The following is a 23,427-nucleotide window of genomic DNA, read 5'->3' on the forward strand; positions in this document are numbered from 1 at the left end:
TTCCAAGTTTTGTGTTCACATTTTAATAGCAAAAGTAAAGTATTACATAATGTTTATTACACATGAATCAAGCTATAAATCATTAATCAAATGGCATTATTTTACAAACTGCAAAGAATAGGTGAATATTTTACATGAACATCGGCATATAAAGCACAAAGGCATTTTTGCATAATGCAAAAGCAACTGGAAGGATTATACAACTTTTAAATATGCATGAAGCAGGGCTTATTTACATTTAATATTGAAAATTTACTTAATACTTTATTTTTAATAATTTTAAATACTCAAAATTCTGTAATACCGTTGTACAAAATACTGTTTATGTGTTCAAATTTATAGTCAAAAAGAATATTATAAATTATTTATTTGGCACAAAAGTTCATTTATAAATTCATGAAAAAACAACAACTGATTCTTCAAGAAAACAAATACATTTTTGTTTTAGCATTTAACAATAACAATGAGGTTATTAAAATGCTTAAGTTTATACCTCTTTTATATTTCTCTAAATACATTACAAGGAAAGACTTGTTCAATAAAATAAACAAAAATATTTTTTGTTATGTTCTTCCTAAACACTATAATCCCTTTAAAAATACATAGTAACTGATATGAAAATATATTTTTACCATAATAATTAAAAGGCAATGGAAGCTAGTATAAAATAAAACGTATACATAATACATATCTTTTAGAAAGATTACTTAATTAATAATAAAATAATGAAGATGGTAAGAACATTCTGTCTATTGTGCTTTATCAATACAACTGTTTACATGATTTTCAGCAGCTTTAAGATCAGTGAATCCAAATGAACATACAGGGCACAAAATAATTCTGCTTTGCTCTGCATTTGAAGTTCCCTGAAAAGTAAAAACATAAACTGAAAGCACAAAGGTAACTTGAAAAAAGCTTACCGATACATGTTTTTATAACTAAAAATATTATTTCACAATTTGAAGACAATTTCAAATTTATCAATGTCCATGTTTAATTTGTACAAAAACACAAATATTTTCCAACTGTTGTAAAATCTGGAATAATTTCTGCTATATGGAAGATTAGACTGAATTTGAATGCATAACAATACCAACAGTATAAACAGAACCAGTTTTACACCAGTTTTTGAAGGTTTTAGTTAATTAAGTTGTCTGTATCCTTTTTGTGTTTTATTTTTTTAGTTCCTAAAGCAATTTTATATGATTAAAAATAAATTCTTCACATTAAAATTAAAGAAATGTTTATAAATGGGTCAGAAAAGTGTAAGATATTTTAAAAACATCATTAATTCTTGATTAAAAAAAAAAAAAAAAAAAGAGTTCAATTAATGTGGGTATTCTTTCAATTATGAAAAATGTAAACAGATTTAAGTTAAAGAACAGAAATTTACAGACAAAATGTACAACCATGGAACAGGATAGAACATAGCAACTTGAGTCTGGTAAATTAGAAAATGCTTCATACGTCTGCATAAAATTATACTTATTCTAAAGAACTGACAGCCAATGCACTTTAGAAATTACGAAAATCTGAATATGTAAAAAATTCTGATAACATAAAACACTGCCATCATGTAAAAGAAAAGAAACAATTGCATACTTTCATTAAATGGATTAAAAAAGTACGTTTTAATGAAAGTTCCTCGTCACCACAAATATTATCTGCGCAAATGGTTCATATTGGCATGTTTAATCATATTTTTTCAAACGATTTATAGCATTTGAAAGAAAGAGACTAGTTTTATAATATTGTGATGTGAAATTTGTAAAAAAAAACATCATTACCATTACCATTAAGGTGTCTGAAATGGAACTATCATGTTATCATTTACTTCTAGTTCTGTTGCAAAAAGTCAGTTACAAAATGTAACCAAATCATGTGTACAGCTTTAGGTACTACTGTTGTATCATATGATACTGTGAAAGTTGGTACCAAAAGTTCAAAAACAAGGACTATGACATTGAAGATGTGCAGTCTGGCCGGCCTACTGACATTGATGATGTCCACCCACAAGAACTTGAGAAAGAAGAACAGTATGCAAGCACTTGAGAGCTAGCTAAGGAGTTAGATGTTATGTGCCATGTATATTAAGGGCCATTCCCAATTTGGTTTATCTGAGCTTACAGAGACAACTGACGCAGTCGACCCATCTCCAAAACAAGTTTTTTCCCATAGGGTAGCAAGTTGAAAAATCTGAATTGCAGGCATAGCGGAAGCTATTCGATACATGGAACTGACTCTGTTAGCTCAGATAAATCCCAGTGGGAATGGCCCTTTAGTTGTGCTATGCACTGCATAAACTTGATGTACAAATTCAATCACTGGGTGCTGCATAAGCTGACTCAAGCAGATAGGGACAGACAGACTTGAGCCTGCACTAATCTGCTCAAATATTAATGCAAGGACAAAATTCTAAACTGGATATTCACTTGTCACAAAAAGTGGATTTACTTCAACAACACAGGCCAAAAAGAGGGTTGGTCTGAGCCTGATAAGCCCACCGGCAGTGCCGCAATGCACAACCTGACTAACAAAAAGATCATGCTTAGTATCTCGTGGGATGGCTGTGGTATTATCCACAAAGAGTATCTGGAAAAAGGTAAAACCCTTGAGAGTAAGGTGTACAGCGAGATGCTAGTCCATGTTGACGCTGCTATTAAGGAAAAACGTCGAATTGAGTTCTGGCGCAAAAAGGTAATGTCCATCAAGATAATGCAAGACCACATGTGTCTGCATTCAGCCATTGGACTCTGTATGAACTCAAATGGGATCTTTTGCCACACCAACCAGTATAGCGCTGACACTGCTCCTTCAGACTTCTACATTTTTTCACACCTCTAGCTACATCTTGCTGGTGCTATCTTCCATTCTGCACAGGACATCGGAAATGAGATTGATCTAACTTTGGACTCATGCCACGATGTTTCTGGGCCAAGGGCTTTGAAAAACTACCAAAATGTTGGCAGAAAATCATAGATTTGGTTGGTGATTACTACCCACACTAAAGGTACTGCTTTCATGTTTTCTTTTACTTTATTAAGAACGTTTTTTGGTTGAAAACTTTTGTTACAACCAGATATTTATAGGAAAGAAATTCTCCAATACTTACGACTAATCTAAGTTTGAAGAAACTTTTTCCTAATTTTAAAAATCTTTTCTGATTAAAAATTTCAACGGCCTGAGCAAATGAAATCATACATATTTTAAAATTTCTGGTTATCATAACTGTGCACTAATAAACATCAAAATGTTAAAGAAGCAATGAAAGTAGTAATCAGAGTAAAATAAATAAAATTAATTTGATTCTCACCTTTTTGCCTCCTATTTTCACTTTCAGTCTACTATGAGATCTTAAATCAGAAATGGCTCGGGATGCATCACTAAAACATATATTGAAAACATATTAAAAAAACATATCATCAAAGTAAATATATAAAAATTTATTCAACATTTGTGCTGCAGATTAGCTTTTTTACAACATGTGTCCTGTCTAAAACCACAATAATTATAAAACTCTGTTTTTTAATTTCATAATTAAATTTTCTCCTTGAGTCAAAACTTCACAAATATAGACTATGTGGAAAAACTTCCAAAACAGAGGCGATGTTTGCACATTTTTAGAATGATCTCAATACAGAATTAAAAGAAAGCAAATGTTTTGTAAAAACAAAATTCTCACAACAGATTATTTGAAGTAGAAATATTGTCTGCTACATTATTAAAATTTCAAGTGCAAAATAAGCAATATTATTAGCTAGATAGGAAATAAACTGTCAGTCATTATTTCTACATGGAAAGAAGACTCTAAATGATCACTCGAAAAAGCTACATAGTCTTTCTAATGTTTCTAAAGTTAAATCGTCAGTAACAAGAGAAAAATTTAATGCTGCAGAAATCAAAGTCTGTATATACATTTGTAGCAGTAATAAGTAAAATAATAAACACAGATTTATAATTTTAAAAAGTTAATATAATGTTCACCAGCTGGACCATTTTGTTGAGTGACATGCCAGAACACAGAACAATTTGTAGAACTCTGTATGAAAATTATTTAGCAGAGATAAATGGAAATACATTGTGATCCTTGATGAAGCAAGGGATTGATTGCAACAAAAAAGGTCCATTTATTTTTGATAATGAAGAAAAAAAAAGGTACCAATCTGGTTCTATCAAAGCAAAGAAAGTTTATGAGAGGGGTTTATAATCATCAGAGGACACTCTTACAGTGAGAAATTAAGAAAAGTGGAAGAAAATGTTAAAATCAACTCAATGTACTACACAGAGAAAGTTTTATGTCTACAGAAGAAATCCAATTTCTTTTATCTCAATGACTTTCAAAAGCAAAGCTTCATCCAAACTACATAACAAGCCAGACTTAATACCATTACATTCCTTGAAAAAATAAAGACTGATAAACATATAACTTTTCAATGTATTCCTGTGAAATCCACTGACATTTCTCTTTTGAACTAATTTATGGATTTTATTTTGGTATCTTGAAGCAAAAAAAAAATTTTTTTTCTAAGAGCAAACCCACCATGATTGATGGACTCTGGAAAATAGTGGAAAGGAATAAAATCAATATCCTTTGAAATTTTATGAAAAGTTCTGGTGCCATGGAAATATCAATGCAGACTAATATTAATAAAAAGAAAAAAGGCTATCAGATCAACATTTCAAAAAATACTTTTTCACATTAATTAAATGACCCTGAAATCATTCTAAAAATGTGTTAACACCCTCTATAGTGTAATGTCTCATATCATACAGTACTTGAGTCAAGATTAAACATGTATAAACACATATAATGTTTACTTTAACAGTCCATTTGAAAAAAAAAAGTTTCAAATTCAGTGCAGTAAATGCAGAGATATCACTTAACAAACATTTCTCTGACATTATTCCTAAGCGTAAAATATTTGCCCTCAATTCTGAGAATGTAGAATATTCCTGCAAACTTTTGCACAACCCAAGATAAATAGTTGATGATAAAGTAAAAAAAAAAAAAAAAAAAAAAACCGGAAACTATTTTGAGGGCGAAATAAAAGAGTTTTGATAAGATATTGTATTTCAAATTTTGCCTCCTGCATTAAACTTATACAAATGAATGCACCTTGTTTGCCTGTTTATACAAAACGGCATAGTAACTATTTCAACTTATAGATTTTTTATTTCATGACTAAAAATTTAAAGTAAATAATTTTTCATGCTATTTTCATTGTTTATATTTTCATGTAATATTTAAGTTGCATATAAAGAAACACTTAGCATATGTTCACTGCATTATTAAACAGAGCCCATCTAAATACACATTATCAAACAAACAAACAAACAAAAAAAAAAAAAATCCATGCACCTGAGAAAATGAAACAGGGATATTCCCCTCCCCCCTAGGGGCCAACTGGGAGCAATCCTGGCATTCAGGCTACGTTATTACCTAGACAGAGGTTCAGGCTTAGCAGAGTCAAACAAGTGTTCTTAGATATTTTAGGTGGATGCATAGCTGTCCATCACTGTGACTTAGTGTGCAATTACCCAGACTTTGTGAGATAAAAATTGTCCCCCTGGGCTGACTGGGGGCTTATGCTTCCTTGGATCACCTCTAGAGGTTGGGACATTTAACTGTGGAAAGGCAGCCTCATGCTAGCCAGGTCTGAACCAAGAATATGAAAGGGAGAAGAAAGCAAGCTCACATAATGTAAACCAGCCTAACTATCCTCAAGCGACTTTTGAACTGAAGCCAGCATGTGGTTAAGCAAACATGCAGGGTGCTGGCAAAATTCCTTCTATTTGAAATATAAGTATGAAGCATAAATCTGCTATTTGAGAATTAGCTTGTATTTATATTTAAAATCCTTATTTGCAAAGTATTTGACATACGATTTTTTTTTTTTTACTTTACAGAAAAAATTGTTCAATTTACGATTACTCGTTTTCACATTTATATATTTAATAAATGTTTACTATTATATTAATATTTCTAATGTAATACCAGGGATAAATAGAAAGGGCTAGCTCATTTCTTTGTTCGACTTCTCGCCGATGCGAGCCTAATGGGGGGGACTTAACAGGCAGTAATCTGACGTCACTGTGATGCCAGCTGTTCTGATTTCTCACGTTTAAAACTGTAGTTTCATTCAGCTGCAAGACAATTTTCTAGAGGTTACATATCCCAAATTAATTTTAATCATATATATATCTGTTTTCTAATAATGTATATATTTAAAATAATTTATATATATGTAATTTTAGTCAGTTTTTATTTTAAATTCTATATTGTAAAGTACCGCTTACGTAATGTGGCTTTTTGCGCTGTAGTAACGTGCCGTAGCACTTACAGAAGTACAAAAGGATGAGATTTTATTTCATACGACCAAAGGATCCAAATGAGATACTGCTTTTGACGAAAGAATGGATACACAAATGTCAAAGACAAGATTCTATTAATGTAAAGAGCATAAAAATCTGCAGCAAACATTTTCTATGCAATGTTTATGAAGATGATGTGAAAAATCCCTTGTTTGGATAGCCACAAAAAGAAACTGTTGAAATGGAATGCTGTACCGAAAGTAAATTATGATGACAATAATAAATCAAAATTGATGATGACAATAATAAATCAAATTTTAATGATTTTGAAACTCACAAATGAAAATGTAGATATTCCTGAATGCCCTAAGTTTAAGGATAAACAAGAGTGCATTGATAATTTGAAGAACAAAATAATATCCTTAGAAAATTGTATTAAAGTATTGAAAAATAGAGAACAAAAATTTTTAGACTGTTTGTTCAGCGGCAAAGAAGGTGGATGACATCTAGACAGAAATTGGTATCAGAAATTAAAATCTCAAATAGTGAAATTGGGGGGGGGGAAGCACAAATCGGAGAATTTGAAAAAATGTCTAAAGCCTATTTTTATAAAGATGCAGATTAATGTATTACTGAAAAAATCAGGTGGACTAGTGAAGATATTTCACGTTGCATTGTCATAAGAGCTCTGTCATCTTAAAGCTATGATTTTTGGAAAGAAAAAAAAATTAAGAAAAAAACTGGAATATCTTTACCTAGTATTAGCAAATTAAAAAAATAGTGCACTAAATTTTAGTGTAGTCCAAGAATTCAAAGTGATGATCTTACTCTAAAGAAGGAAAGAGGCGAATATTTGCATTCTGTAGAAAAAATATGCGTTCTCAGTTTCGACAAAATGCATATAGATTGAAAACTCCGCTTTGACTCTAAACTGGACCAAGTTCTCGATTCTTTTCAAAATGTGCAGTTTGTTTTAATCAGGGGTCTCATTTCGTGCTCTGCCTCAAATTACTGAGAAACCACGTTTTAGATAAAGGATTTATTTTAGAAGATGGAACTGTTTTAAATTTTGATATTATTAAAGAGGTTTTAAATAGAGATTGAGAAGAAATCAAATTGTGTCACAAACTAAAACCGAATTATTTAATGGTCAAGGGAAACGAGAGACAAAAAGTCGCTCCAGAGAAAACATTATTTTCAAAAAGTACCGCAAAAGGTATACTCCACCCCAGAGGAAATCAAAAAGAGCATCTGACTTCTATGAGTTAATCGATAACATCTTCGGTATTACGAATAGTACCAAAATAGTACCAACAAGTATAACAAGTATTTAACAAACTAATTTTGTTAAGTACTTGTTACAGTTATTCTTATTGTATCCTTTGTAACTAATTATTGATTAGATCTTGTGCTAGATTAGCATTCTAGATAAAATATAATAGTATAAAACATCAAAATATTTGGCATAAAAAGACTTGCTTCCTTTACTCACACTTTTGAAATATTAAATAACCGTATTAGGTAGTCTGAGTAAGGCTATTTTGTCAAAATTAAGGTAACAATCTTAGATACATTTATTTAATTGTAATATAGATATAAGTATTACAAAATTATTTAAAAACTATCTATTATTATATTGAATTGGAAGAGAATTATAACAATGTAAAATTTACAATTAGGCAAAAAATCAAAAGTAGGTCAGCAGAAATGTTGCCATATATGTCATATATGTTTAAAACTATGTCAATGTAAAATTGTTTTTTGAGTAAATTTAAATAGATGCTATTATAGTTATCTTAGAAGCAGTATAAAAATTCTCTCAGTTAACATGCAGATAAAGAAATGATTAGAAATAAACGTTCATTAAATAAAAAACCTGCAAATAAAAATTAAAAAAAAAAAAAAAACACGGAACTTTATGTTAAAGGAGTAGCACATTTTATCTATTATTTTAAAATTGAATATTATTAAATTTTTTAATGGTTCAGTCTAAAATGCATAAAGCAGTAACATTGTCTCTTCCAAATTATAGCTATCTTTCACACACAGCTCATTTCAAATGCTGGTTCAACAACGCTAATTTTCAAGCAGTGAATTGCATCTGCGCGCTCAGTGTCAACATGACTATGTCATCACTTCTCACTTTCTGATTCAGGGGAAAAAGCTCTATGAGCTAACCCTTCTCTTCTAAGTCCTGATGTAATACTATACTGAATTATGCTTTCTATGATAATTTAAATGCCTAAGATAACATATTTCCATAAATAAACTCATAGATATAACATTTATTATTATTAAAATAATTTTAAAAAAAAACGTGCAACATAGTGCTTATGCAACCCTTCGCAGTGGTCACCCTCCTGAACACTGACCATGTCCTTGATTGCTTGGTTTTAGATGAAGGGCATGGAACTGATTCTTACCTCTCAGCTGACAGAGGATCAGAAATGTAAACACACTAAGCCATAGGTAGAATTACAGCAAGTTGTTAATAAGAAATGTTAATTAGGATAATTTAGAACATGTTTTCGAGCTCTTTCATTGTGCAAAAGAATTCGAAAACATTTTTATTATAGTGTTTTAATTCTTTCTGAGTAAGATTTAGGTTTTAAAATAAGAGTTAATTTGGAATTGCTTCTGTTAGATGTTATTTTGTTGTTAAAATTTAAGGGATTTGATAAAGTTTGCTTTTTAGAAATCTTGGGCATCCATTAGTTCTTAAAAGTAAAGCAGATAATCTGCATTGCATAAGAAAACTTTGTACTGAGATACTTTCAAATATTTCTGATTTCTTTAATAATTTGAGTTATAATTTTAAAATAAAATGTTCCAATGAGAGTTTCCAATTCAATTGCTTATTACATATGACTTTTTTATTACCTTCTCATGTCGTGAAATGGACTTTTAATGAAATTAAAGCTGGGGACTTAAACATATTTCTAAGATTAAAGAAATATGAATAAGTTTTAGGTAAAGAATTCACTTTTTAACCCATTCAATATAGTGCTCTGAAATTTATCTATGAATGTAATTCAAAACTGCCGGCTCTCAGATATTACCGGCAGGATCACTTTCATAGATAAATTTCAAGATCTACCTTTATGCCTGTAAAGTTTGTTGATGCCTTATACATTCAAGACTGAATTTTTCTCCGCAGAGTTGAAGCTTTACTTCTTCTCCCAGTTCAAATTCTTTGGTCTGGGAGCCCCTTTCACCTAGTGCACCATTCAGAAATATAGGGAAAAAAATGAAGAAAAATGTGATAACAATTAGAGAAACAGAAACATCATTTGCTGCGGCAAGAGCAATTCAAAACTGTTACTGATTAATATGGCATAAGGTTACTTCAGACATCAATGCATGTGGAAATGTGGTCTGGCATGTACGCACGCCAGCATCTAATGCTGTCCTGCCCGACTTGAAAGGTATTCAATGGGTGAGAGGTTAAACAACTAGGGATTGCCATGGAAGGGTTACCATGTTGTAAAGAATGTTGATAGCAACATGTGAGGACTAGCGTTATCATGTTAAAAAATAAAACCTGCCAGTCTGACAGCATGGGTACTACAACAGGTTCCAGATGTCATCGACGTAGTGATGGTTGGGCAAAATGACTAAATGATAACTAAAGGTGACCTCATTATTATATACAATAGCATTCCACAAGGTAATGCCAGGCATCCTCGAATCATTGTCCAAGGGCCTTTTACAACATTGTAAAGGAATTTTCTCTAACATTCATTGGCATTATCTGTAACATCAAAACTTTGGTAAAAAAATGTACTCAGTATTTAGAGGTGTTTGTTCTTCTTGCACTGATATACAGAAAATTATAATCATTGTACTTGTAAGCAGGAGTCAGTAATAACTGATCAGTTATTATTCAGAAATTGTCAAGCTTTGATTTTTATTATCATTTATTATCATTATTTGATTATTTTATTATCATTCTCATTAGTTTATCAATAAATAACCACAAACTCTGTCATTTTCCATATTTCTCTTTGCCCAAGGCATTATACCAACAGATTTCATTAATGTGTGTTGATGATGAAGAAAATGGCTTCTTTGGCTATTTTACCATTTCTTGCAACTTCATTCTTAGAAGGCGCCACATAAAAAGTAATCTAGGATGTCAAAATCCTTTCAAATATTTTTCATTTCCATTTATTTTTAGCAAGTACATTCACAGGTTCACTTTCTGGGACCGTACATAACATTTTATGTATGTACTGTTATGTTTTTCCATCAACTTCAAAATCACTATCCAATATTTCAAGTTTTTGTGGAACAAAATCTTCATCCTTTTTAAATATTTATTTTCATTCAGATTTATTTCCATCTCTACTAAATGAAATTGAATCTGAAGACATTTTGGTCTTTTGCATGATTCACTTAGTCAGAATTTTCATCTTTAGTGTAATTTATCTACACAAAAATTATTCACACAGAAGTTGCACAATTTATTCATTTGTAAGACCCCCTACAGTTCATGTTCGTTGGCACACTGAAGAGTATTCCCCTCCATTCCAACACATCTCTTTTGTCTATGATCACTTGATAAAACAAGCAGGTGCTTTAGAAGTAATTGCTTTCAAGTGAAAAATTATTGCCAGGAAAGAAGATATATAGAAGTGCTTTTGAAGTAGCATTTTACTGGATAGTTTTAAACATTTTTCAGCTTGTTTTCCACAATGCCATCAAAATAATGCTTTAGACCAGTGGTTCACAACCTGTGGCAAGTGCCTTACTGGTTGTAAATGATGATATAGTCTGGTATTTGAAAAAATTATCAATAATGAATAATAATAATAAACTGTTACAGTCTTTAATCCGGATGCCCATAATCTGGAATGATCTATAATCTGGACCTCAAAGCTACAAACTTTCTGCGCATGTGCATAATATGTTTATGCATGAGCGTTTAATGTATAACGGACGGTATTAGCTAAGCTAAAATTATCTATTTCAGTTAATGTTGCAGATTGCGTTGTTCCTTAATCTTCTAAGTGGATCCGGCTTATTATTTTTTGCAGACTGTTAGAGTAATTTTATAAAAATAAGCTTGAACTTTCGATTATATCAAAAAGAATTTCCGATTCTGGAGCTGCCAAAGGATCTACAAAGTAAAAGCATGTTTCAATGTCCATCAAACAAAAATTGGAATTGTTGCAAAAAATGGATAAAGGCATATCCTTTGTTTCTCTAACCATTCCGAAATCTGTTTATCAATTTCACGCTGCTCTAAGGGAGGGGGGCGGAACATTGCGGCGCGCAATGAACTGGAAGTTGATCTGTCAGCATTATCCTTATCTTCAGAGCAGATGTTTTTATTTTTTTCGGCTTATAATTCCTTACTAAATGTAGTATTTCATCTCGATGTACTCCATCTGTGATATGATTTAAATCAAATTCCTCATCATTATAAATATCACGAATACACATCAAATAGTTTTTTGGTTGCAATTTTTTAATTTCGACTATGCGTAATGTATGCTTTACGCATGCGCACGTTGAAAGAAATGTTTAATACAGTAAACAAATAAATATTAAGCTTTTTTTTTTTTGTAAATTTTGATACGCTTTAGATCACAATTGCCCTTTATTTCATAAATTATGGTTTCACATTTTTAATTTTATAATTTCTGCATGCCATCTTACCAGATTTAAACTGATGATCTATAATCTGGAAAACCGATAATCCGGAATCGCCAAAGAACCAACGAGTCTGGATTAAAGACTTTTGACTGTATTATGAATATGAATTTAAAAAAAGGGGGAAAAACAACACTTTAAATTTGAAATTAGACGAAAGGAAAAACATTTTTGATTACTTCCCATGTGATTGTTACTGGCCAAAATGTAAAAGACATATAAAAAGATATAACTAGCCCACCCACACCAGTCATATACTCGACTCCTTATGGATAGTATACAACTCCCTTCCCTACTGTGCCACAGTATATCATGTACAGAAACTGGCAACTAACTGTACTTTCTGTATTAAGTTAATCATCAAGTCAATTCGGGAATTCTCTTTCTTAAAATTGCAACATTTAAATCAGTTAATGTTGTTAAATGTGAAGTTGAGCTCATACGAAAATGGGTAAACTGTTAAAAAGTAGATTTTTACACAAAACAAAAACTACTTGGGTATTTGTGTTTTTGGAGACCTGTTTCAGTCAAGATTAAAATTTTACAATGATGAATGGCTACAAGGATTTGTATAACTAGCCAATATTTTTGAAAGATAAATAAACTCTGTTTAGCATTACAGAACAATTTCATAATTATTTTAAAAGCATCTCCTAAAATTTATTCTATGCTCAAAAAGTTAGATTTTTGAAAAATCAACCACTGAAAAAAATTCAAGCCAAAATATTTGAGACATTTTATAAACTCTCAACAGAAAAATTATCTTCAACATACAGATCAGTGGTGTAGCGAGGGGGGGGCAAGGGGGTGTATGATATCCTGGGCGCTGCTCGCAGAGGGGCGACAAATGGTCTCCAAACAAGATTTTCATCATATCACTGTGGTTTTTTTTTCCGGGAAAGGGTGCGTCAAAAAGGTATTTTGCCCCGGGCGCCAGTTATGCTCGCTACTCCACTGATACAGACAAAGAGAATATAACCCGCTTAAAAGGGCATCCACAGGATTGTTCAAATACTGTTTGACTAAATAAAGTGAAAAAGCACTTTTCAATGACAGTTTTTTTTACAGCAGTCTCAAAATTATCATTCTTTGTGAAAGAACAATATAGTTTTTTGACTTCATCCATTGCAGTTTATTAATCCTCCAACAGGCCAGGTTACACACTATACAGCCTAGAATATTTTTTGTAATGTGTTTAATAAGATACACATACATGCATTTTAAAATATGTCCAAGAAATTAGGGCAATATTTTAAAAGTACATAAATCCAGATATATAGTACCAGGGTTTGGCATTAAAACAAAGACGATGCATCTTTTAATGGCAATTTTGGAATATTCCGGGTTTCTTGGTTAAATGCTTAACTGGTTTGAGGGTTAATTTTATGGCATTAAAATATTACCATTATAAAATGTATTACCAGAATACTACAGGAAAGTGAAGGTGGATTATAGGTTCTCATATATACAGGAGACACTTTATTTAGTGAGAAATTATTACTACTACTCTAACAATAATATATCATGATATTAATAAAATTTATAAAATTAACGGAACTTCCCCATTCATAATGAATTCTATATAGTACATAAATTCATCTCATTTAAAATCTACATACTTGGCTTAACTTTACCAATTTGACACCATAATTTTACTTGAGTAAAAGATGAAACACCTTTGCATTTATTATTGTTAATTAATCGAGGTTTAGTTTGTTCCCCTTGAAAAGTCAACCAATTTCCGATCAATGATGATAATTACTTGGTTTTTTGGTCATTTGTCAAGTTTAAAAGTTTCCATTTAAAATTTTTTTTCATGATTTTAAATTGATGTTTCATTTAAAAAAATTTTCAGGATTCATTTAAATGCTTATAAGTAAGTTACTTCATTCAACTAACATTCTACTAACTTTATTAAAGGAGATAACATACTCAATAATCCATTAATAAGTAAATTATATATAAGAATAAACATAGGAGATTCAAAAAGTAACTTAGCATTTTCGAATTAAAAAAAAAAAAAAAAAATGAAAATAAACATTTTTAAACATTTTTTATTGCTTAGATTAGAAAGGCACATTATTCAGTTATTTTTCCACATAATCTCCGTACAAATTAAGACACTTATCATAATAGTACACGAGCTTGTTAGCCTAAGACTTCAACCATGCATGGACGCCTGCATGCAGTTCCTCATCATCAAAATGCTGTGTTGCAAGCAAGCACACACAAGTGACGAATTTTACCTAAGTCTCGTCTCCTGTTATGACACGATCAAGAAGTGATTCACTGTCCCCGGTACACCTCAAAAAACGTCAAAGTTGCTGCCATGCGCTGCTTTCTGTGGTCTTCTGAGAAGAGTTTTGGTCCCCATCTGGCACAAAACTTGTGATAGCCTAGAGCTAGTTACATCACCAAACAACAAAGTTCGTGAAATTTGAGGAAACTCTAATGAGAGCTCCAAAACTGTGAGGTCGTACATTTCGTGAATCTTTTCATAACTTTTTTATGAGTTCAGCATTAACAATGCTCGGCAGTCCACTTCGTGCTTCCTCATGAAAATTTGTGTGGCAATTTTTAAACATGATGCACCATTGTCTCTCTCTGGCTTCACTCATTACTTCGTTGCCATACACCGTACGAAGTTCCCTATAAATTTCAATTGGTCTCAGTTTTTTGGCAACAAAAATCTAATCACTGATCACACTTCACAACTGGTGGGATTTTCTATTGCCGCACATATTTTGAACATTCATAGTGAACACAGCAGAGGTAAGACATGCCATCAACAATTATGACCCGATGTGTAAGCATTCAGTAGACTTTCCGACACCAAGATGGAAATACTAGCACTATCTCTTGATATGCAGTACTGAAACTTAAGTTACTTTATGAATAGCCCTTGTATGTATATATATATATATATATAAGAATATATATATATATGTCATGTAAAAAGAGAAACTATTTTAAGACCTTTGCCTGATGTACATACTTATTTACATTATAATGGGAATGGTAGAAATCCTGACCTGGCTTTGATGTCTTCTGATATTGCTCTTGGGGCTTTCAAAGAAATTCTTTATGATTCCAGATCGAGACACCATATCATTATCACTAGGATCAATATCCCAAAGCAAACTTTGTTTACAAAAAAACCTTAAAGACACTAAAATCAGATGGAACTTTAAAAAAGCTGATTGGGGGAGCTTTTAGACAAAAACTTGACATACTTTTAAATCTCTAAATGACTTTTTAATTCCAACAGAAAGTTGCTCTTCAATTGACAATGCGCTCTCCAGATTTCAAGAAACTATTTCTTCTTGTACTCAAAAATGGATTCCTAGGAGACGAAAATTTAAACTTAAACCTTTGTGGAATGAAAGATTAGATTCCTTACAACATTTCTTCAAAGGCCTGCAGAACTGCCAAGCAATCTAAGAATCTTGCACATTTAGAACTGGAGAAAATCTGTTGCTATTCTTCAGAGGGAAATTCTGATTGCAAAGTGAAAGTGTTTTAATGAATTTATTGGAAAAAATTGATTACATAAAAGATGGTAACAAGACTTATAGATTTTAAAATAAATTAAAAAATAAACCAATTGTGAATCTTAAAGAACCTATGAGAGTGGGGAGAAGACATTTAACTGACAACAGAGATTTATTAAACTATTGCTTTTAGTTGTTTTTACTCTTAAACACAAAGATTGAGGACTGACCTTAAGAAAAGACAAAGGATTGTGAGAAGGGAGATTTCGTTCTAGCTCTACGCCATTTAACTATACTACAGATATTTTCCATAGGAATTTTTATATGCAAGAATTTAAAGAGGATATCAGACAAATTAATATTGGAAAGAGTCCTGGATAACTTAATTTAATCAATCTAAATTTAACATTGAAAGCAGCTCTTGAGAGACTTGATCAGTGTATCCTGAGTTACTACACCATTTTAAAGACAAGGCTTTTACTGCCTTGCTGTTTTTAATTAATCATAGCTGGATGCTTGGAGTTGTTCCTGTAATTTGGAAAAAGGCCACTGTGATACCAATTCTTAAAAGAAACAAACCTGCTTTGAATAGTTACATACCTATTTCTCTTATAAGCATCCCACCAAAGGTCATGGAGAGGATGACATTGCTCGTTTAAATTGGTACACTGAATCAAACAATCTGCCCAGGCGGGCTTTGGGAAATTTCACTCTACTAACCAATGGTTTCCTTTCTGAGTCAAACTTTTAAAGATTCACTGAATCACTGATATTCTGCTCTTGCAATCTTTGTGAACTTTGAAGCCACTTTTGATTTTGTTTAGAGACACTGAATTGTCCAGAAGTTCTAGAATATGGGATATTGGTAGGAGGATGTTAATGTGGATTAAAAAAGACTTTCTGGCACAGCGGTTTTGTGCTACCTATTTTGGTGATTGTCTCTCGAGCTTTAAGCAGAGCTGCGCTACCTCAGGGCACTGTACTGATCCCAATTTTGTTTAATATCTGTATTAATGATCTTAGTTAACCTTTAATTTCTGATGGCTTGATAAATGTAGCATTGTTGGCCAATGACTTGGTACTCTGGAATACCTTTACTAACCTTCCAGCAAGCACGCTTGGCAATTTTACATGAGCATGCGCACGTCGTATGTTTTACGACATCAGTTATTTTACAATTTTTGGCATGGAAGACAACAGAAATGAGTGAATATTGATAATAAATTTTTTAAGAAATAAAATATTAATCTTATTATTGCAAAATACAAATAATATCACATTCAAATATAAGTAAATTAATTTTTTTAAAGTTCTTATGTCAGTGAGATGGAAATGCAATGATGTATTTCATTATAGAAAATTTTAAATTTATAATGATATTTTAAAATCGAAGCTAATTTGAATATTCATGAAAGGCAAGTATAGACAATAAAAAAGGAAAACACCTTGGTAGGAAAAAAGTAAGTTTAGCATTACTTACTTCTGCAAGGAAATTTACTTCCTACTGGTTACAAAAATGCACTTTAAACTAACTTTAATATTTTTATTTATTTCTAAAAAATAGAAAAAAAAAAAATAAGGAATGGAAATCTCTATTGTTATCCCATCCAAAGGTCTCCTTGTCTTCATCAGATAACTCTTTAAGAATGTGAGCAAAATCAGCTGGTTGCACATATTTTTTTGCCATGAAAACCGATATAAAATTTACAGAGCCAAATGTATTCAAATTAAAATAAAACACGGCAATTAATAACGCAAAATTACAAAATATTTTCCGAATTTTCACCCACGACCACGCGTGTGTCATAACTTTTACGGAAAAGCTGCCATGTAACACAAAAGCCTGGGGGGGGAGAGGAGGAAGGGTAGAAAGGAGGAATGGAAATGACCTTTAGATGTCTCAGCTTCGATATGCAAAAAATGTGCATTAAAAACTAAATCTGACGTAAATTTTGCCCATATGCACATGCTGGAAGGCAAATGATGAACTATCTAAACTTAATTTAATCTTGAAAGCAGCTCTTTAGAGACTTGGTCAGTGGTGGCAAACATTGATAAGACTTCTTGCCAATTTTTACGTTTAATCAGAAACAATATACTGATATGCAGTTGCATGGACCTCTGACCTAAGGTTCTACACCGATCAGAGTTATATATCCATGCGACGGAAAAGAATCTACCATCCACCGCCAGTGGCATTGACTGAATCCATGATAGTAATATTACAATGCTAAATTGACAATCTCATCTATACAATAATTGTTACATAATAATCCGTATGAAAAATAAATATACATCAATTAATAATTACATTGTCATGGATAGGATCTATGTTGTGGAGAGTGGAACTTATATATTAACCAGTTTTTAAACCTATGTGTTCTTCAATACGTCATAACTTCATGTTCTTATCAGTTACACACCTAATGATGCGTGTCCGTATTATTTTGGATCAACAATATACTCCTGAACTGACTTATTTTAACAAAAGTCTACAATCTAGTGACATTTCTCTGTATTTGGGATGTGTTACTGACAAGAAATTTACCTGCCAAAAAAATGCTGAGCATATAATAATAAAGGGAAAAAAAAGGCTTCCAATTCGCAAGAGGCTCGCTGGTGTTAAATGAAGCTGTGGCAGAGACACCCTAAATTTAACCTACAAAATGTATATCCCGTCTGTCTTAAATTATTGCATGAGGTGCTTGCCTCTGCTTTTGCTAATGTGATAAGGCTTTTGGAAGTCTTTCAAAACCAAGCTCAAAGAATCATTATTCCTGGAATTAAAACGATCCCTGTGTTGGCCTTACAGTTTTTCACCAAAAATGAGACCTGATTAATGTCATACAAAGAAGGGCTACTGTTCTATATAATGAGCTAGTTAGACTTCCTAAGGTTGCCTTTTGGTGTTTTAGATTTTAATTCAAAATGCAATTTGAAGACTCAGAGAGGTTTTATACAATGTCTCCATGATATTAAATGTTACTAAATTATTAATGACTTGTCGATTGAGTTGCTTTATTCCTCCCTACCCTCTTCATTACATGGATCTCGATGTAAGGTGGGATCTAACTCAGATAATTAGAATATCGGATCTTCCTCCTCAGGCCTTATAGGCGATCGCTTTGGAGACCATCCATAACTGAAACCCTTCTGATAACTGGTTGCATGGGTACTAATGGTTCATTTTCTGATTTTTCACAGGGTGCCAAAGTTAGCACCTTTAGCATACTTTTTTTTTCACATTCTGGTTGGAAATTTCATAAATGACTTTGATGCAGAGATGGAGTCTATTCTTATATCAACTGAACAACTTTTTATACAATAAAACTTTAAAAAGCTGTGATCTTTTCTGATTCTGTTTCTGCACTACAGACTCTTTCTTCTATTAAAGAAGTTCAGAACCCCGCATCTTAAGATGCAGGACTTTGCTTGAGAATTTTTCTAACAGATCCTAATACTGAATCCCCTCCCACTGTGGTATTTTGAGGGCTGATTTTCTTTCCAGGAAGGGATCTTCTGTTCTTCAGAAACCCCTTGTGAAATTGTGATTAGATTCAGCTAAATTGGAAATAGCTAGGATTTCGAGATGCTTTCTTCATGATTCAGCTTTGCATCTTTCAAATGGCAGACCTTGGAATGTACTCTTTTCTAGACTACAACTTGTTCCTGACTCACCTCTGCAGTTACAACTTTTAGAATGCTAACTGGGCACAATCACCTCTGTGCTCATCTTTTTCAGTTTAACATTGTGTAGTATCCTAGGTGTTCTCTTTGTATGACTGGATAAGATGTGATTGCTTTACATTTGAACAAGTGCCCTGCACTATCTGCTTTTTCTTGTCGAGTGGCATGCTACTCGAGAGCCCGCTGTCTAATGGTCTAGTGGCAAAATGACAAAATTATATCATGTAAAATTAGGAAAAGTCGCATAACTTCAGCAGCCTGATCCCACAAATAAAGACAAGTAATCATATGTGAAACTGTCAAAATGACAGCTGTCAACTTTCAAGTGTTAATGAAATACGTCTTTCAGATACATTATATAATTTTCCAACATTAAATATTTTTTACTTGAAATAAACATACATTTTGCAAAATAGCTTTACTCCAAATAAATTAACATTCCACATAATTTAATATTAACTGTTACGTTTTTCTTTAATTCCTCTTCTGATACCAGTTGTTACGTTATTTTCTTCCTTCACGTTCGTACGGGGTTCGTAGATTTGGAGTTAATAATGACGACACTTGATGAAGTATCAAAACACCAATTTGGCCAATGTTAATCAGGACAGCTCCAATAACACTTTTTACAGTCGTCGAAGATCTACTATAAACACGCTGGAACAATCAGCGACACAGCCTTCAGAATGTCAGGCAATAACGGTGGAGATAGCTTCCTGCAAAGCACCCGACTCTGCTTTCCGGAATACAGCTCCCAACTCTGTTTGGTCGTTCTCGGAACTCCACATACTCTCGAGACTCTCCACGCTACAACTCGTGACTCACTCGACGACACACAGAGCATGCTCCCGACTCTCGGTTTAGTCGTTTCCGGAGCTCAACACTCTCTCGACGATGCACTAACCGCAATACTCTACGAGACTCCTTCGGTGCAGTCGACGACCCACTCGGCACTCGCTACCCGGCTGTCAACTCGATCACCTCCACAGGGATTGACTCGCTAGACAAGACACACTCACTCGATAAGAGACGCACACTTCCTCTCGATGAAGCACACTTGCTGATTGCAGACCAGCACAGTTTATATAGCTTTCGGCTTGTGTTCGGGAACATTCTGGACCAAACCAGTAAGAATTCGTTCCAGAAGGTTCTCCAACCGTCCATGGTATATCGCCAATTTTGTCACCAAATGGACGATTTCTCACCAAATGTGGCAACCTTGCCAATTTTATGGCAACCCTAAAACTGCTTTGCGGGGAAGCCATCTTATCGCACCTGTACATTTCGTAACACTGCCCCTTCCCAAGGACTGCACGTCCCGGGCAGTACAACCCTTGGTCAGAAGCCTAATTCGATACAAACAAAACATAATGAAACAAACATAAGATATAAATAAATAACATAACTAAAGAAACAAACATTTACATTACATACAAACTTTACACTGAAACTAGGTAAGAAAACTCATGTGCAAGAATTATGAGTACCCCTAAAATTGAGAAGCAAATATTTACACTATGTACAAGTTATATACACAAATTAAGCACATCACAATTTCAAATAATACAAATTAAAGTTCTGAATGAATTTCAGGTTCTGTCTTTTCATTAAGTTATACCCGGGTCAAATACTTTTCCACTGCAGTTCTCAGATATATTTATGTTTTGCATCACAGTCTGAAGATTCAGTCCTTTCAGACTTTTCATCCACAGGGAGATGTGAAACAGTTTGTTCACCATTCTGTAGTTCATTCGCAGCATACATAACAGTTCACCTCGGTATTTTTAGCAGCTGGTACATGCACATTTTCCCCCTTTTTCTGAGAACCAGCTCCAAATTCTGCATCAGTCATGAACGGAACCCGATACTTTACAAACACAAGTATCCTTGTCTAAAATCACAATCAAGCCCTTGTCTGCAAAACCTGCACTATGAGACGCACACATAGTTTGCAAAGTGGGTGAATTTTCTTGAAATACTGGAGCACACTGCTGAAGCTGCACATCAACTTCTGTCATCTCTGGATCACATGCATTTTCAGATGGCTCAATATTTGCGAACTGCGACTTCATAACTTCACTATCAGTTTCGACGAACTTAACAATCACATTTTCACTTTCTTCCACTTCAGGCACTTGAGAATCAAAATCTATTTTCCCGTCTTTTTTTTCTTTATGTTTTCATTCTTTATGTTTAATCCCGTTAGTTGTTTCATCTTTCATTTCTTGATCTTCCTCAGACAGTTCATTAGCTGCTTTCTTCATTTCTTCATCATTTGATTCTTCAGAAACCACTTCTCTCATTTCCACATCGTCTTTTATGGTTCTAGTTTCTTCTGTAAGCTCCCCTTTCACCTGTCGGAGTTGCTCTCGCACCTTTTCTTGGCCGACATTTAATTCTTGTTGGGCGTTCTTCTCTTCCAGTGTAGCTTTCATCTCCTTCAGCCCAGCTTTCAACTCAGCCTTGATCTCTTGATATCCGGCTTTCATTTCAGCTCTTATCTCTGGATATCCAGCTTTTATCTCAGCCCTCATCTCGGCTAAGAAGTCCATCAAAGTCTTTGTTTCCTCCGCCATGGTTTTTTTCTTCAGGCATTCACTACCAAATCCCACTTCTGACACCAATTGTTGCATTTTTCTTTAATTCTTCTTCTGATACCAGTTGTTACGTTATTTTCTTCCTTCATGTTCGTATGGGGTTCGTAGATTTGGAGTGAATAATGATGACACTTGATCAAGTATCGAAACACACTTTATTTGGCCAATGTTAATCAGGTCAGCTCCAATAACACTTTTTACAGTCGTCGAAGATCTACTATAAACATGCTGAAACAATCAGCGACACAGCCTTCACACTGTCAGGCAATAACGGTGGAGATAGCTTCCTGCAAAGCACCCTACTCTGCTTTCCGGAGTACAGCTCCCGACTCTGCTTGGTTGTTCTCAGAACTCCACATACTCTCGAGACTCTCCACGCTACAACTCGTGACTCATTCGACAACACACAGAGCATGCTCCCGACTCTCGGTTCAGTCGTTTCCGGAGCTCAACACGCTCTCTCGACGATGCACTAACCACGAGACTCTTTCGGTGCAGTCGACGACCCACTCGGCACTCGCTGCCCTCGATCACCTCCGCAGGGATTGACTCGCTAGACGAGGCACAGTCACTGGATAAGAGACGCACACTTCCTCTCGATGAAGCATACTTGCTGACTGCAGACCAGCATGGTTTATATAGCTATCGGCTTGTGTTCGGGAACATTCTGGACCAAACCGGTAAGAATTCGTTCCAGAAGATTCTCCAACCGTCCATGGTATATTGCCAATTTTGTCGCCAAACAGGCGATTTCTCGCCAAATGTGTGAACCCTGCATTCTCTTGCCATTTTATGTCAACCCTAAAACTGCTTTGTGGGTAAGCCATCTTACCGCGCCTGTACATTTCGTAACATAACTAAATTAAAATTTACATTTGTTTATCCTTTTCATTATCACTTTTCTTAAGTCATACTAATTACTCCATAGATAAGCAAATTAAACGAATATAAAAAAGATATGCAACACAGTTAAAAATATAGTAACAAAAAGTAGCTTGCAGCTGCATTCTACACAGACATGACTACTCAATGTTTTGTGATTATCCAGCAGTTTAGAATTAAGCATGACAAAATAGAGCTAAACATTTTGCTATATTGATTGGTAAGTGAACTGAATCGATCTTTTTCAGCAAAGTTTTTGGTGAGGGTTTGTTCAGTAAGAATTTATCCATTCACAGACATAGAAATAAAAATTAAACAATCTATGCCCAATATAAAGAGTGTGTAAACGAAAAGTCATTAAAATCAATGCAAATCCTTCATAACATCAAAGTATTAAAAAACATTCACATTAATTATCACACAAATATATCTTTTTTTAAAATTCATTCTTTGAATTGCTCCCACAAAACAAAAAAACTTTTGCACCACATATGAAACTCACTCCAATTCTTTGTCTTAAGGTAATCATCTCAAACTGGATTTCCCACATGCGTTCTTTTGGGCAGTTTACCCTCCCCCCCCAAAAAAAAGAATTGATTGATACAAGGCATTAAGCCAGATATTTAGGAAATTTGGTCATTATACTGAATAAGCTCAAAAATCTTTATAATCTAGCTGCAATTTTCAGCATACTCTGCTTTAAAAGTGGATCATTTTGCAAATTTGTTTGTTTCTCATGATTATGGTTCCTCTTGTCTGTCTTTTGATATAGCTTACAGTATCTACGTATCTACACACTTGTC

The 23,427-nt window shown here is 33.4% G+C and overlaps 1 protein-coding gene across 3 annotated transcripts in view; it reads right to left on the reverse strand.

The window, feature by feature from the left end:
- LOC118191324 (uncharacterized) overlaps positions 1-23,427 on the reverse strand; it is a 90,250-nt gene continuing 66,823 nt past the window's right edge. For all 3 annotated transcript variants that reach the window (XM_085821724.1, XM_085821722.1, XM_085821723.1), the window contains exons 12-13: positions 3,314-3,383; positions 1-866 (exon numbers count right to left, since the gene is read on the reverse strand). In XM_085821724.1, the coding sequence (XP_085677850.1) occupies positions 750-866; positions 3,314-3,383 (187 nt within the window). In that variant the 3' untranslated portion in view covers positions 1-749. The remainder of the gene's footprint in view (positions 867-3,313; positions 3,384-23,427) is intronic.

The sequence above is a fragment of the Stegodyphus dumicola genome, chromosome 8 (genome assembly GCF_044657685.1).
Source record: "Stegodyphus dumicola isolate Sdum_Otavi_A_Nest chromosome 8, ASM4465768v1".
Taxonomy (NCBI): domain Eukaryota; kingdom Metazoa; phylum Arthropoda; class Arachnida; order Araneae; family Eresidae; genus Stegodyphus; species Stegodyphus dumicola.